The 15,723-nt window shown below is 36.0% G+C and overlaps 1 protein-coding gene across 6 annotated transcripts in view; it reads left to right on the top strand.

Moving 5' to 3' along the window:
- Positions 1-15,723, top strand: part of LOC120634305 (C-terminal-binding protein) — a 134,927-nt gene that overhangs the window by 111,987 nt on the left and 7,217 nt on the right. For 5 of the 6 annotated variants that reach the window (XM_039904802.1, XM_039904797.1, XM_039904801.1 and 2 more), the window contains 6 exons: positions 1,414-1,470; positions 5,728-5,855; positions 12,430-12,689; positions 13,096-13,227; positions 14,209-14,408; positions 15,071-15,170. In XM_039904802.1, the coding sequence (XP_039760736.1) occupies positions 5,773-5,855; positions 12,430-12,689; positions 13,096-13,227; positions 14,209-14,408; positions 15,071-15,170 (775 nt within the window). In that variant the 5' untranslated portion in view covers positions 1,414-1,470; positions 5,728-5,772. The remainder of the gene's footprint in view (positions 1-1,413; positions 1,471-5,727; positions 5,856-12,429; positions 12,690-13,095; positions 13,228-14,208; positions 14,409-15,070; positions 15,171-15,723) is intronic. The other variant, XM_039904798.1, reaches the window with a different exon arrangement.

The raw sequence follows: 15,723 nt of genomic DNA, 5'->3' as shown, positions 1-15,723 counted from the left end.
TGATCATCATCAACAACCCATGACCGGCCCACTATGGGGTACGTATCTCATTCAAAACAGTTAAGGCCGTAGTCCACCACGCTGGACAAGTGTGTATTGTTAGATTCACATGCCATTGAGGACAATGAGGAGGAACTTTTTATTTTAGTGCTGATTCTATTTATTATTATTTATATAGTATTAGTAATACATACATTATTTCCCCTTACAACCAATGATACTAATAGTAAATCTATTTTTCTCATTTGCCTTATAATGTTTTTGTAACTTTTAGTGTAAAGTTTATTATTAAATTGTTAAGAAAATAATAAAAACTCGCATACATAAAGCAAATCTTGTTCTTCTGTGTTTGTTTTATTTATTTTATCGCACTTTTAGACAACTTAAAAAATTTAGTGTACAAAGATCGCCGAAATATATACTACAGTCAATATTTTCTGGTCTTACTCGTTTTAGTGATTAGTGGTTTTTGATGTTTATTTGTTTGTTAGTATTTAGTTTTTTGAGTTTTAACTTAATTTAAAATCATCAAGAAAATAATTTAAAAAAAACACAAAGAAAATCATTTTTTTTTAATTGCTCTGTTTTATAATATTTAAAAAAATGCTATTTTAAGTAAAAAGCAATGAAAAGATTGTTTTTACTATAAGAAAAGTAAGATAAAAAAGTCACTTACAACGTCTTACTTGAAACAGTTTTAATTACTTCGCAGATATTTTTTACAAATCTAGTATTAGTTACTGTATTGTGTATTAGGTATTTGCATTCGCTACTATATCTGGTTGTTTGGTGCAAACTATTGGCCTTCTAATAAGACCTTGTATGGTATTTCAAATTTCATTTATTTCAAGTAGGCCTAATACAAGCACTTTTGAAACGTCAAGACTGTCCGTGTGTAGTGACTCTACCACTATTTTAATTGTTAAGCGTATAATTTAATATATTATAAGTATAGATTTATATTTGATAATCGATTGATAGCGGTATTTGTTTCTCACGATACGTTAAGCTAAAAGCTTTTGAGATGACTTCGTTTTTGACATACCCTAAAAAAACATTCCTCTAAAGACAAGCCCCGTCCGTCATTTCCCAAGGTAGATTATACTTGAATACAAAACGCTCTACTTCATAAAGCTTATGGTAGCTCAACAAAAACCCCCTTATCACATGTATAAGTATTTAAGGCTTGACTTACAAACCTGGTCTGAGAACAAATAGTATATTTAATCACTAGGTTAAAGTTGTGCAGAACTTCGAATGATTTTTGTTTTGTACCTACTGACACCGTTCTTGCATATTTAATGTCGTTCTAGTGGGCCTTTGAAATTGTATTTAAAATAGGATGTTTCTTCTAAAATATGTAATTAACAATACAATTGGCATAGTAATTAAACAGTTGTGTTTTTGCTCTAGGTAAAATGAGCGCAGCGCGGCCGAGAACGATTTGCCAACCCTAATGAAATTAAAATTGTGAGTAGCCAACCCTATATTATCTATACAAATAAAAAATTTAAATTGAATTGTATGCCTCTGATTACTAAATGAACGCTCCTTATAATGTTCATGACTAATTTGAAGGATGGCATATCATAACACACTGTCAGCGCAGCTGGCTGTTTGTCGTGGCTAATCTTTGGATCAGTGTCAGCAGTGAACCTATTTTAACGGAACTTTCACTGGCATTACATGGGTACAGGAGTGACAGGCTTTTTGATTCAGGAAATCTACTCATAGGGGAGCAATATTAGGAGGGAAAAGGAAATAAAGATTTGGTTTGAAAGTTTTTAGGAATTTTCTATGTTTTATTTGTTTAGAGCTAAAGTTTCAGTTACGAAGTTACGCTAATAGTTTCAACAAAATACCGTTCCATGCATATTTACTATCCTAAAAATGGAGTTACAAAATGGGGTTTGAAAGTTCTTAATGTGTGGTTATAAATTATACGCGGCGGAAACTAAAGTACTAATATAATAAAGTTGAATGTGCTTGTATTATTAAACTCTCTAAATATATTTTTTGCCATTTACGAATTTACGAAACCGTGGGTACAGGAATGAGTCGTTAGGTTTTCTTAGTACTTATTACTTCGGTAAACCTATAACTTTATATTATTATATTACTTTGTTGTTTGTATCTCCATTCTAAAATAAACTAAAAATAAATTATTCTTTGAAAAGGTTACAATTATTCCTTTTTGTATTTAATGATCCATATTCCGTACTTTGTCGGCCGATTGGCGCAGTGGGCAGCGACCTTGCTTTCTGAGGCAGTGGGTCCATTCCCATAACTAGAAAATTTTTGTGTGATGAACATGAATGTTTTTCTGTGTCTGTGTGTTTATCTGTATTTTATAAGTATTTATGTATAATATTCGTAAAAATTTTCATCAGTCTTCTTAGTACCCATAAAACAAGCTACGCTTACTTTGGGGCTAGATGGCGATGAGTGTATTTTCGTAGTATATTAATTCTTTTTTTTTTATATTTTGACTCTAAGATCAATAAGCATTTATCGTCACTGGTACCCAATCGTGGAATCAAAATTCAAAAATTCAAAATTAAAAATTCCTTTATTTCAAGTAGGCCTACTTTATAAGCACTTTTGAAACGTCAAGTATGTATGTTTGTAGTGACTCTACCGCCGGTTCGGAAAGCAGATTCTACCGAGAAGAGCCGACAAGAAACTCAGTAGTTGCTCTTTTTTTAAAGATTATTATAAGGGTACGTAACATTATAATATCCAGCGTATAACCGCCCACTGCTGGCCACAGTAGCATCTCTCCGGAATTGAAGTAGCGTGGAGCTCTTGGGAGGCATTATATTACCTAAGACCGCCGCCATAACATTGTTTTATAGCGGATATAGTAGACTATCTACGTGGTTAACACTTTGCCCTTACCTTCGCGGCATGGCGTGTTAAGTCTATCAATTCGTACTTGACCAGCGTGATGGACTACGACCTAAACCCTTCTTATTCTAAGAGACTAGCGTCCTTAAGCGGGCCTGTAAAGGGTTGCTAATGATAATAATGACGGAATAAAACATCCTTTGCGGTACACGAGGGTGGGCTACGCCAATTTCCTTGCTGCGGGCTTGTACTAAGAATTTCCTGTGAGAAAAAACTAAAATCTAACAATTTCTGGTCCGACCCGGGAATCAAACCATGACACCGTGATCAAATTGCCAATTCATGATATATATGAATACTGCCAATTCCCGATATCCATGCATATATATGAGACTGCATATTTTCGTTGAGCAAGCACTAAATATGATAAGTAGAGTCTTTAAAATTCAACTATTCGCATTTAAAGAAAATAAAAATAAGTATCCGTTACCATAACATTTCTCGTGCAGCTATTGTCCGATTTGGAGGTTATCCAAGATTTTATACAATCGCACGGTTTTACGACCTCGCCGGCTTTCGACCTAGCCCGCGGTCAACTATTGAAGCTGACTTAACATCTTTTCAAGTGGCTTCATAATAATTCTTTAGATCAGCATTTCTCTTAACTTTATTTACCGTGGCCTAGTTTTGTATGTGAAATCGTTTTATTTATTTCGCTCGCACTAAATATTTGAAATAATGTGACCTAAAAATATTTACTTTATAAGTGTACTTATGCCATCGAAAGAGTATCGTTGTACTTTTTCACAGGAAGGATTACGAGGAAAAAATATTAATTTTAAAATAAATATACTTTTTATTGTTTAACTAAATAAACTTGACTGAAATTGTAGAAAACTTATGATTGAGATACCTACCTTGCCGTATTTGTAATGGATTGTAAAATACACTTGCTCGTAACGTGGACCTTATCACTTAGAAGTAAGGCTCATAATCCAAGATATTAGACACGGGTGTTTTATTTAAAATAACCGTACTTGTGCTTTATTTATGATGACCCGATTAAGTTTAGTTTGTACCTCACTGCAAGTAAAAATCTTTTTTTTTTTTTAGCAACAAAGAGTACTCTTTGTAACAACAAAACAAAGTTTACTCTTTGTTGCTTTAAAAAAAAAGAATCTGTATTACCCGGCTAGATTAAAAATGGTTCATCTTCATACTCATAGTATGAAGATGAACCATTAAAAAAAAAAAGACGGCGGCTTAAATTAGTAGGCATTTCTTTAAATGAACAAATATTTTCATCAATTGTAATAAATAATACTAAAATCATTCATTTGGGAACACCGACACAGTACAAATAAATAAATAAGTATTAAAATTATATACATAAACAGACAATATTAAAACGACAAACTAAGAACAGCCAGTTGAATTAAAATAACTTATATAAACAAGATTAAGATCAGTAAGTTCTGAAAATAAATAACAAATAAAAAATAAAAAAGCTACGAAAACATATCTGTAGTGTTATTTAATCCCAAACAGTACCGAACCGAGTTATAAATGAACGTTGATATTAAACGTTCATTTATAACTCGGTTCGGTTTTAATTATTCACAATTCATAACTCGTTGTTTTAAATAAGAAAATATTCATTTATTATATTTTTAATGTAGGCAGTATGAAGCGAACGGTGCTGGCGGTATATCGATAAAAAAATCGTCGCGACATTTTCCGTAATTAATATTGTGTTTATATTTTTGCTTTTTCGCTATAATTAAAAATTTAAAATGTCCAGTTTAAATAGGAAAGTTGAGCAATAGTTCATTTTACTCCGCCGGGGTAAAATCTATTATTGCTCGATCTTAAATAATCGAGGCATTGGTGCCTAAACTGTTTCGACTAAAATCTAGAGAGCGCCTTACTGTTAGGGTGTCCCTCTTCGTGCTGTCAGATCAATGAATATGTGGGTCTCGAATAAGTCGCACTAACAATTCTTTAGCCCCAAGTGAACAGTTTTAATATTTGTTTAATTTGAATAATACGAATAATTAACTCTTTTGAACTTTGCTTTAGGATTTTTTTTTTCTTTTAACCACAACAAAACTTACTTTGTAGTTTATTTTGCAACTCTTTCAAACATTTAAGCATACCGTAATTTCTAATATTATGCGTTTTGTATTTTCAAATAAAATTGTAGGTAAAAATAACTTAAATAAATAACAAATCTAGGTTAGATCGAATAAACATATTTAAATATTTTTCTTCACACATAATATAAAACACACGGCACTTTATAATTTATTTTTAAATATGTAATATCATAAGCGACTTCATTATCCAACCATTACTGGGCTGGGTTTTCCACCCTTTTGAGAATATTATGGAAAACTGTCACGTATGCAGGCTTCCTCGCGATGTTTTTGTTCACCTATAAATCAAATGGTATTTAAATTGCATAAATGAGAGTTTCGTGCCGGGGATCGAACTAGGTCCTTCCAAAAGGAATTGTGTATGGTTTTATATTGTAGAACAAGAATGTGTGTTGTTTTGTGTGCAGGCAAATTATGAATTTCCTAACTTATTATGCAAGATTATCCGATAAATACGTTTTATAGACATTTTATTTTAACTTACGTTGTATAGACATTACACCTACATTACACGTTACGACTAATGTCTTTCTGTGATTTAAAAAAACGCACAAGATGTTCGTGGCGGGATTTAGTCTTTGACATTAAAAACCAGTTTTTAATTAAAGGCCTTTCGATGAAAGTGACCTTCTGAAGTCTAAACGAATTCATCCAAACAATAGCTTTAACAAACTGAAACTTTTCCTCAGCATCATTCAATAGAAAAAAACTTTGTTCTTTCCAGGTGACGCGCTGCGGAGCGGTGGTTAAAGCGGCTCTGCCGCTTTAAATGGATAAACGCAAGATGCTGCCAAAGAGAGCGCGTATGGATAGTATGCGGGGTCCAATCGCCAATGGACCCCTGCAGTCAAGGTGAGAAAAATTATACATTTTTTAAATTCTGTTTATTATGTTGTTTTCCTTTAGTCCCTTCGTACGACACCCGCGGGAAGATAAGGGATGACCTACCAATACATAAGCTTAAACCATGTGTAACAAATTTAATCCAGCAAGGTTTCTACACAATTTCTTTTCTTGCCAGCTATTTTCAATCTGTCTGAACCGGTGGTCGCGAAGAGACTTAGACATAACTTATAAAGTAGGTCTACTGTACGGGAACTATGGTGACTTATGATTGGTACACTCGACCCTAAAAACAGAAATATCTTCGTCCGAGCGGGTGATCGTGCTCGGGACAGAGGTCCGAACATTGCATCTCAGGAAGTTTGTCAACTTTTAGTAAGACCGCCACACCTACTTAAAATAAATTAATTTTGGACTGTAATATATCTTTAAACTGAACACGAATGTAGGGCGGTTATTTTATTATACACATAGTCTGCATGCCTGTTATCTAATTACATCATACTCGTTGTTGCCAAGGAAAAAAACTCACGAAATTCCGCCGTAACATACTTTTTTTACTGTAAGTACTTAACTTTAATTCCAAAACGCTGTACACGGTGACCTTCATTCGCCGCCGACTCATAAATTCTTAATCGGTAATATTATCGCAACCATTCTTGCATACATTATTTAACTCGTGTAGACGAGTTTCTTTGGACTGTGTGGTCATTCCTTATAAGGAACAGTGTTTTGTACATACCTAACTAAGACAATTGGAGGTCGGCCTGTGCAATGATAGGTTTAAATGCGGGAATCATATCGATGTTTTTTTGATTATAGGTCAGTATAGTTTTAAGAACTGTTACAAACCCGGGAGAAGCAATTTTGTTTGTGGGATAAAAAAGTAGCCTGTATTGCTATCCATCTTTTACACTCTGTGCCAAAAATCAAGTTGACTGGTTGGTTAGGTAAAGCGTGAGGACAAAAAAACAAAGAACACACATTCGCATTTGTAATATTAATGAGGATTAAAACAGTTAAAAAAAATATGAATCACATTTATGATTTGTATGATTTATGAGGGCAGTGTCACTCAGTTAATTGCGCTAAGAAACGGTTACGCTACTACGGGTGTATTTTCACCACCTGGAGGAGCACCTTATGCCCTCGGTAACTCTTATAATTGCAGGGAAAAAGAATTTCACTTCCCCTTTATCTATTTAATTTTACGACGATTCAGATGAAATAACAAATGCCATAACGAAAGCATCGCGCGTAATTATCAAATATTTTGTAGGGATTCTACAAAATATTTGATATCTATATCTATTGATATCTATTTGATTTAGGATCTATTTTTTCCTGCGACATGTTAGATGCCGTCTATGAACAGAGAGTTTTGTTTGTGCCCTGTGTTTATAAATGCGAGGTCGACAGCGTTTGCACCTTAGGACCTCCGATTTATGTGATCCGCCCATTGGCAAGATGGCTTCATAAATCGATGAGCTGGTTCGGTCGTTAAATGTTGTTCTCAACATATCTTTTCAGCTAACCTTACAACAACTATAGCGGTCAATGTGCTCTTGCGTGATTTAGTTAATTTATACAAAATCATCATCGAAATCATCGTAATGCCAAAAAACTCACATTCGCAAACACACACTCCTAAATTAAAAACGAAAAAAAAAATCATCTCTGTTCTATGGGGCCCCCCCTTTATTTTATTCTGTACTGTTTTTTAGTATTTGTTGACATAGCGGCAAAATAAATAAATCATCTGTGAAAATTCCAATTGTCTTACTATCACGGTTCATGAAACAGCCTGGTGACAGACGGACAGACAGTTTGGGTCAGTCTGTCTGAAGTACGGAAATTTTAAAATGACTATAGCTTAAGTCCTCGTTACGATAGTTTTATTTATTGAGGCTTTAAAATGTCGCTGGCATTGTATTTCTTTTACTTTGACTACTCCACACATTAAAGAAACAACTGCAGTGCCATTTTCATCCCACCTTGACCCATCTAACATTTCTATGATTGCCTGCATTGCAGTTTTGCTCTTTAAACTCTTTACGAGTATTTTCTCTACATATTTTTGCAATATTAAAATTGCGATCGAGATTAACTTAAGGGCCAGGTTTGGTCATAATTGTGTGATCTTAGTAAAGGTTAAAACTATTCATATCCCTTTACTATTGTCACCTGACAGACTTGAAAAATGATTGGAAATAATACGTACTGTGTAGAAAAAAATAAACGTCACCGAAAATGATACTTCCAACGGAACACTTTTAATTTGACAGAAAATCCGTACGTCTTTCCGTTACAACAGGCAATATTTTTACTGTTAAGTTAGAACAGGCAGATCGAATTTGTATGTTCGTTACAGCTCGTGCATTTTACTTTTCTTTATCGCAGTCATTTTATTTCGACACCGTGCTATATAAAATCGACTAAAAAAACCTTTATTTTTTGTGACACCTGACAAAAGTGAATCTTTGTGTACAGAATTAACAGCCTTAATTGCATGCAGCGCTTTGTGTCAAAAAAATCAAAAAAAAAACGCACCGCGCACGACTCACTTCACACCGACGTAATGTTGCTAGCCTACAAACTTTTCCCATTTTTCACATTTTCCCCATTTTATAGTTCACGTTCATGAGGCAAAATAATAACTGTCTACTGTTAAATAGAGTGAAGTGACTAGCCTGTTCGAGAAACACTACTGAAGTAGAGTGGTTTTTGTTGTGTACACTGTTTTTTTTATGTTCTTAATTCTGCTGCTTTAAGCTTCACCTTTTTTTTTTGTAGAAGGACAACTTTGAAATCCTATAAGTATGACTTGACTAGATAGTAATCGAATTTGTTGAATGTTTCTCCCCTGAAAAGCTTTAATTTGATTTATCCTATCAACCTATTACCGGCCGACCAGTACTTCGATTACTACGTTACTTCGATTAACAATAATTGTTAAATATTGCCTTTGTATCTAAATCAAAGACGCTAGCTAACAGTATAAACAATCTGATACTTAAAAGCTTTAACACCCAAACTAAGTTCTCTAATTCGCTTTGGAAGTCCTTGCAAACCCTTGCGAACGCCGGCCCTATTGGGCTCAGTCAACTTATTCTTTTCTCGCGCTAATCCTATTTGCCTTCCATCAAAACTTGCCCGAAGGGTTCGCCCCCCACGCCCCATCCCTTTGTTTGCCCCCTCCAAATCTGTTTTCGTCTGCTCGGGGAAGTTGGCGAAATTTTGTAAAACTCTCCCGGAATTACTTTTCCGTTTCGCCGGAAACTTTCCACGGCGGTAATAATAATAATAATTCTCCTTCGCTATGACGAAAGTTTAATTTATTAGTTTAATCGTGCTGGCGCGGCTTTAATTATTCCCGGGGTCCCGAGGGGTCCTCGAATCGATTTAATTTAGTTATATGTTAGTATCGCTTACCCGAGTAGTCGATATTTGATTTCAAATTCGATTCAATTTCTTTTTCATTTTAAATTTGAACCGATCCTAAAGATATTTTGCATAAAGATTTCTTGCATCGGGGAGACATTTTTTTAGCCCAGGAATACTAACTTTTCCCGCAGTATATTCAATAAACCGGAAAAACTAAGTCTCAAATAACTGCTAGTATGTAATTTATAATATAATATTAAAAAAAATATCATCGCCATCTAGCCTTAAAGTAAGCGTAGCTTGTGTTGTGAGTACTAAGATGACTGATGAATATTTTAATGAATAATATACATAAATACGTATAACATACAGATAAACACCCAGACACTGAGAAACGTTCAAGTTCATCACACAAACATTTTCCAGTTCTGGGAATCAAACCCACGGCCTTGGACTCAGAAACCAGGGTCGCTGCCCACTGCGCCAATCGCCCGTCATAGAACGCCGCCCGTTACTTGAATTTTGCTACCCATTTTCTAATTCTTTAACAACCATGTCTCCCGAAGATTCTGCTCGGCATTAAAGAATTATTATGACTGCGTCTGCGTAGATATGGCTCATTAAAAAGGGCCCATTAAAACCACAGTTACAACGTGTAAAGTTCGCATGGGAAATTAACGTAAGTTTATTGCATTTCCCGTCAGAATCCCTACTTCCCTACCCTATCCCCACTTCCCTACTATAATATTATAAATGTCAATGTAAGTTTGTTTGTTACGCTTTCACGCAAAAACTACTTTACCGATCCTCATGAAACTTTGTACACATATTCTTAGAAGTGTAAGAAGTAATAAGGATACTTTATTCCTGACATTAAGCTCGGTTTTTTTGGGAGAGGGGATAAAAGTATTTGACGATTTTACACCGTAACTACGACAAATTATAACCGATTTAAATAATTATTTTTGTACTAAAGAGGTTATAATATGTGTTTAATTTTGTCCAAACTTTGTGTAGATCTGATGAATATGGTTGGAGGTAGAGGACAGAACTCCTCAGCGGACAGCAGCAAACCCCTCATTTAAGGCTTAGCGATACTGAATAATTTAATTTTTTTTTAGAACTACAACTAAATTGAATGCCACATCAAAAAACAAAATTAAACGCGGACGAAGTCGCGGGCAACCGCTAGTACAGAATAAAACAAGCTATGCGTCGTTTAACTATACCGTCTACTTTGCATCTTGTATATGTTACGAATAAAACACTACTATTGTAGGTCGCGTCGTTATATGAATTACGCAATAAAATGGCTTTATGTTAATGCGGCTTACGTAAGAGCTGTGTATCTCTTTAAGGAAAACTGTATGTCAAATACGAATAATACATAAAGTATATTATTTCATGCTCCAAGACAATAGTTATTTTTACTCTATTTCGATTCAACATCATGTACCTACCGTCTCTGAGACTTATCTGTGAAACCGAAAACCACATAGTTTTTGATGAAAGAAGTCGGATACAGCCTAACACCTTTGCAAAATTTATATCCATGTGACTCCTGTCACTTTATTAGGTACGCGTCGCGTGGGTATTATGCGCGTAGAATAGTAAAAAATACAGTTAGAATGTTTTGAATTCGTTTGTATGGAAAAATAAATATTCTAATGATTTAATCCTGTTACAGGATGATTCCTTATGAAATATTCTTATGCATCCTATAACATTATTTTGTAATTCGGTTACACGTTGTTTATACTAAGAAATGCCCGTGAAAAGTTTCATGCTTTTAGAAACACTGGTTTAAGCTGCATTATAGACTGGCTGAAGATAAGAGATTAAGTGTTAAATTAACATCTGAAACTAATAGCCGCATTAAGTGCATGCATGTTATGAAGAGGAAGAGGTGAAAATTGCTACATGAAACCTATATCGTGGACGTCTCTAAAATGTTCATATAACGATGGCTATGTTAGCTGGGATTCATAAAATATATAATATTTTATGGGATTCATAAAATATATAATATTTTATAAGTGTAGATATTATTGACCTTGAAACAAACTGTGTATTAAGTGTCTGAATGAAATTTTTATGCTTTCCTATAATTTCACCAAGGAAATAAAATGGAGTCCTTTGAGTCGTTCGAAAAACATTTTTCTCAAAATCTAAAAGATATGAAATTATTGAGATTCAGCTAATCATTATATGTTATATTTAATTATCTGTACCGATATCGAATAGCTCTCTCTTCTATACAAAAGGAAGTTGTAACTATTCAACTATTCATAAATTGTGTGTGCTGGAAACATTATATGTTATATTTAATTATCTGTACCGATATCGAATAGCTCTCTCTTCTATACAAAAGGACGTTGTAACTATTCAACTTTTCATAAATTGTGTGTGCTGGAAAACTGCCTCCCTGGGGAGTTGTGGTCTGTTATGAAGCTGTGTCAATAGTAGCTTTTTGTGGTACATGAAGTATAAGATATTGTTGTAGATTTTTACGAAACGTTGCTTTAAATGTAAAAAGCATTCGAAACAATAATAATATTCATTATTGTTTCGAGTGCTATAACATTTAAATTTCAACTACGACATTGATTTGACCTGGCATTAGACCTTTTATACTGCTCCAATGCGTACGTACAGTATTTTAAGATTACTTAACTAATACATGTTAGTAAAATAATAGGGACTAATGGCTCAATGCTCTTTGGGTGCCACGGGACATGCAACGAAGCCAGCGGAGCGTCTAGTGACTGAATAAAAGGTATGGAAATACCAACCACGCGACGCGGGGTACCTGTACCTTCATTTACTCACATCGTGCGACAATTCCCGTGACGCGATTTGTCCCGTGGAAGACATCTTGATCCTGATCCTGATCTAAGGGTTGGCATGATAGCTGCGATGATGGTAACGATGTCTCATCTAAGAAACATGTCAAAAGTGGAGTCGAGTTATGCCTGTCACAGCTGCATAGTGCATAGTGAAGCGTTCATACATAATTTATTTTCATTATTGTGAGGTAATAACTTATCGTTCCATTAAAACTATAACTTCAGCCATTCCCTATTTAATACATACCTTTGTCGATGTATGTCGATGTAGATCTGCATACACTATCTCTTACTTTTGTCGACACACTCGATTATTGATATTGTGAATGATATGTGTTTCTCCCTCATTCCAGGCCCCTCGTGGCGTTACTTGACGGCCGGGATTGCACCGTGGAGATGCCGATACTGAAGGACGTGGCGACGGTCGCGTTCTGCGACGCGCAGTCCACATCGGAGATACACGAGAAGGTGCTCAACGAGGCGGTGGGCGCTCTCATGTGGCACACCATCATACTTACCAAGGAGGACCTAGAGAAGTTCAAGGCGCTGCGAATCATAGTGCGCATAGGCTCCGGCGTCGACAATATAGACGTTAAGGCCGCTGGAGAATTAGGTAAAATTCTAGTTTTCTTTATATCATGTTGATGTTCTGTGTTTTACAGCCTGTTGATGTTCCAAGGCTCCGCTTGAAAGAGTGAAGTTCAGAGCTTAGATCTTTCACGCTACTAACATGTAGGTTGGAGGGCTTTACCGATGTAGAGTATCCTATGTCCAGGATGCAAGCTATCCTATGGCCAGAATGCAATCTTTCTCTGTGCAAAATTTCGCTATAATTTGTGTAAAATTTCAATAAAATTTCGCAGCAAGCCGAACATAGTTAACTAACAAACAAAGTAACAAACAGTAAAACTATTTTTATATTGTCGGGAAAAAACTCCCACTTAAACGTAGGAGGTCGTAAAACCTAAATATAACTCGTCAAAAAGTTACAGTTGATGATGTCCATTGTTTGTTTCCAGGCATAGCTGTATGTAATGTGCCAGGCTACGGCGTGGAAGAGGTAGCGGACACGACGATGTGTCTCATATTGAATTTATATCGACGGACATACTGGCTCGCCAACATGGTGCGAGAAGGAAAAAAATTCACAGGTATGCTACCCTCATTTTACATCATATAAATCCACTAATCAATCAATCAAAAAAAAAAGATGAGTATTCCACAAATCCTTATTTGGTCAGCACAGTGGACCACTGCTTAAACCCTTCTCTTCTGGGAGGATACGGTCATGGGTTAATAATAATCATATCTTCCCTAGAGTCACACCTTTAAATAAATCTTGGTCCACTCGAAGCCTTAGGTTTTGGCATCATCATCATTATCATTGTTATCCGTCCGTTACCGGTCCAATATGGAGCACCGGTCTTTGCTCAGAATTCGAAGGGTTTAATGCTGCTCAGACTTAACACACCTTTGAGAACTCTGTGGAAGAACTCTCAGGCATTGTGGTTTCCTAATGAAGTTTTCCATCACAGATAAAGTATGTGATATTTTAATAGCTTAAACTCTGAAAAGTTAAGTGCGTGCAGGGGGTTAGACTTGGCCCTGCACAGACTTTGTTGACTCGCCAAACACTGGCGCACAAGTAGAAATCACATCCAAATAATATATGTGTAATAATAAACGAGAGTAAACTTCTATTCCCTGTTCCCATGCTTTAGCAGGTGAACACGTTAATTATATCCCCTGTCAGGGGATATAATCGGGTGATATAATTTTTGTCTCCTGCACAGCTAGCATGGGCAGGAGACAATTATCTCCCTGGGGAAAGAATATAAATTCATCTTCTCCCACAGCTTTATTCACTCCCCGAGCACTGGTGGAAAAGTGGAAATAATATCCAAATAATATGTGTTATAATAAACGAGAGTAAACATCTCCAATTCTCCGTTCCCGTGCTTTCCACCTGCTGGACACGTTAATTTTATCCCCTCTCAGGGGATATCAGGGGATTTTTGCTAGCCTGTGCTAGCCTTGCTGAAAGGGGAGTCGAAACCCTAACCACTAGGCTATCATAGTTTTAACCATAGATGGGTAATAAAAAAAATTGAGCTGTACTCATCGGTTTCCAGGCCCGGAGCAGGTGCGCGAGGCGGCGACGGGCTGCGCGCGCATCCGCGGCGACACGCTCGGCATCGTGGGGCTGGGTCGCATCGGCTCGGCGGTGGCGCTGCGGGCCAAAGCGTTCGGCTTCAACGTCATCTTCTACGACCCCTACCTGCCCGACGGCATCGAGAAGTCGCTCGGCCTCACCAGGGTCTACACGCTGCAGGTGATCTTATTCTTATTCTCCTCTTTACGGGCCATACTCTTTTTTTGTTTGTTTTAAAACCAGTTTGCTCTTAAATGCAATCTCACCCGCTGGTAAGTTATGATTTCTAAGATGGTACCTAACAGGCTAACATGTCAGTTAGTAACTATGTTTCTACGACATCGTACTGGAACGCTCAATATTAGCGGCACGTCGTCGTTAGGGTGGTAACTAACCTCGGCAGAAACATCCAACCAGACCAGACCAGACCAGAGAAAATTTCGTCATATCAACCCATTAACCGCCCACTACATGGCACGGGTCTCCTACTGCAATCAGAATGTTTTTGCTGCATTCAGTTGCAGTTTATTTATTATCCTCTTTAAAAATAAATGAGATATCCTCGAAAAGATTCGATCAGCGGGCGATACATAGAACTAACTATACTTGAAGTATCTCTATGTGATGAAATCAGACAAGGAAATCTGCAAGTTGCCAAGCTGAAAAGTTATGGGTGTTGAAATAAAAAACAAACAGTTGAAAAGTAGTCTTATTGGAGTGGAAAATTCCACGACTAGTCATTGATAACCAAGATCTTTACGGTAGACCTTAACCTCTATATTTCTCTCACATAAAACCTCCGTGAGCATTGATAATCTAAACTAATAATGTTACGTTTCCAGGACCTCCTATTCCAGAGTGACTGTGTGTCATTGCACTGCAGCTTAAATGAACACAATCATCACCTTATCAACGAGTTTACTATTAAACAGATGCGCCCAGGTAAAAATATCAGATTTTATTAAATTAAGTTATAGATACCTCATGATCATACACATCCAAGTATTTTAGACAACTAAAAAAAAACAAAAATTTAAAGAATTTATATACTGATTATAGAATTAATAGTAAAATTACTTGATGTAGTTTTTATAATTTAAAATTTTGAATTTTATTACTTTTCAGTTGCATTACACATCTGAAATGGCACAAAAATAAATGCCTCAGAGAGCACTTTAATCCGTCGTTCTCGGTTATTGCCATTAACATGAGATAATAATTGTTAAAGCCCACTAAGTCATATTGAAGCAGCGTGGTGGATCAATGCACTTGTTTCTATTTCTATGGGAGAGGAGAGCTGTGCCCAGCAGTGAACATTATTAGGCTGTGCAATATCAATAATGAGCGAGAGGGATGATGATAGAACATAGAATTAATCTGGCTCAGTGGATGAATTTGATTTGATTAATTTGAGGTGTAAAGGCAACAAGAAGCGAGTCACTGGAAGCCCGCTGGAAACGAGAGGACCAGTTATCACACTTAACATTTGTTTCCC

The sequence above is a fragment of the Pararge aegeria genome, chromosome 23 (assembly GCF_905163445.1).
Source record: "Pararge aegeria chromosome 23, ilParAegt1.1, whole genome shotgun sequence".
Taxonomy (NCBI): Eukaryota; Metazoa; Arthropoda; class Insecta; order Lepidoptera; family Nymphalidae; genus Pararge; species Pararge aegeria.
The sequence above is the reverse complement of the archived record's forward strand: the minus strand, read 5'-3'. Positions and strand labels throughout refer to the sequence as shown.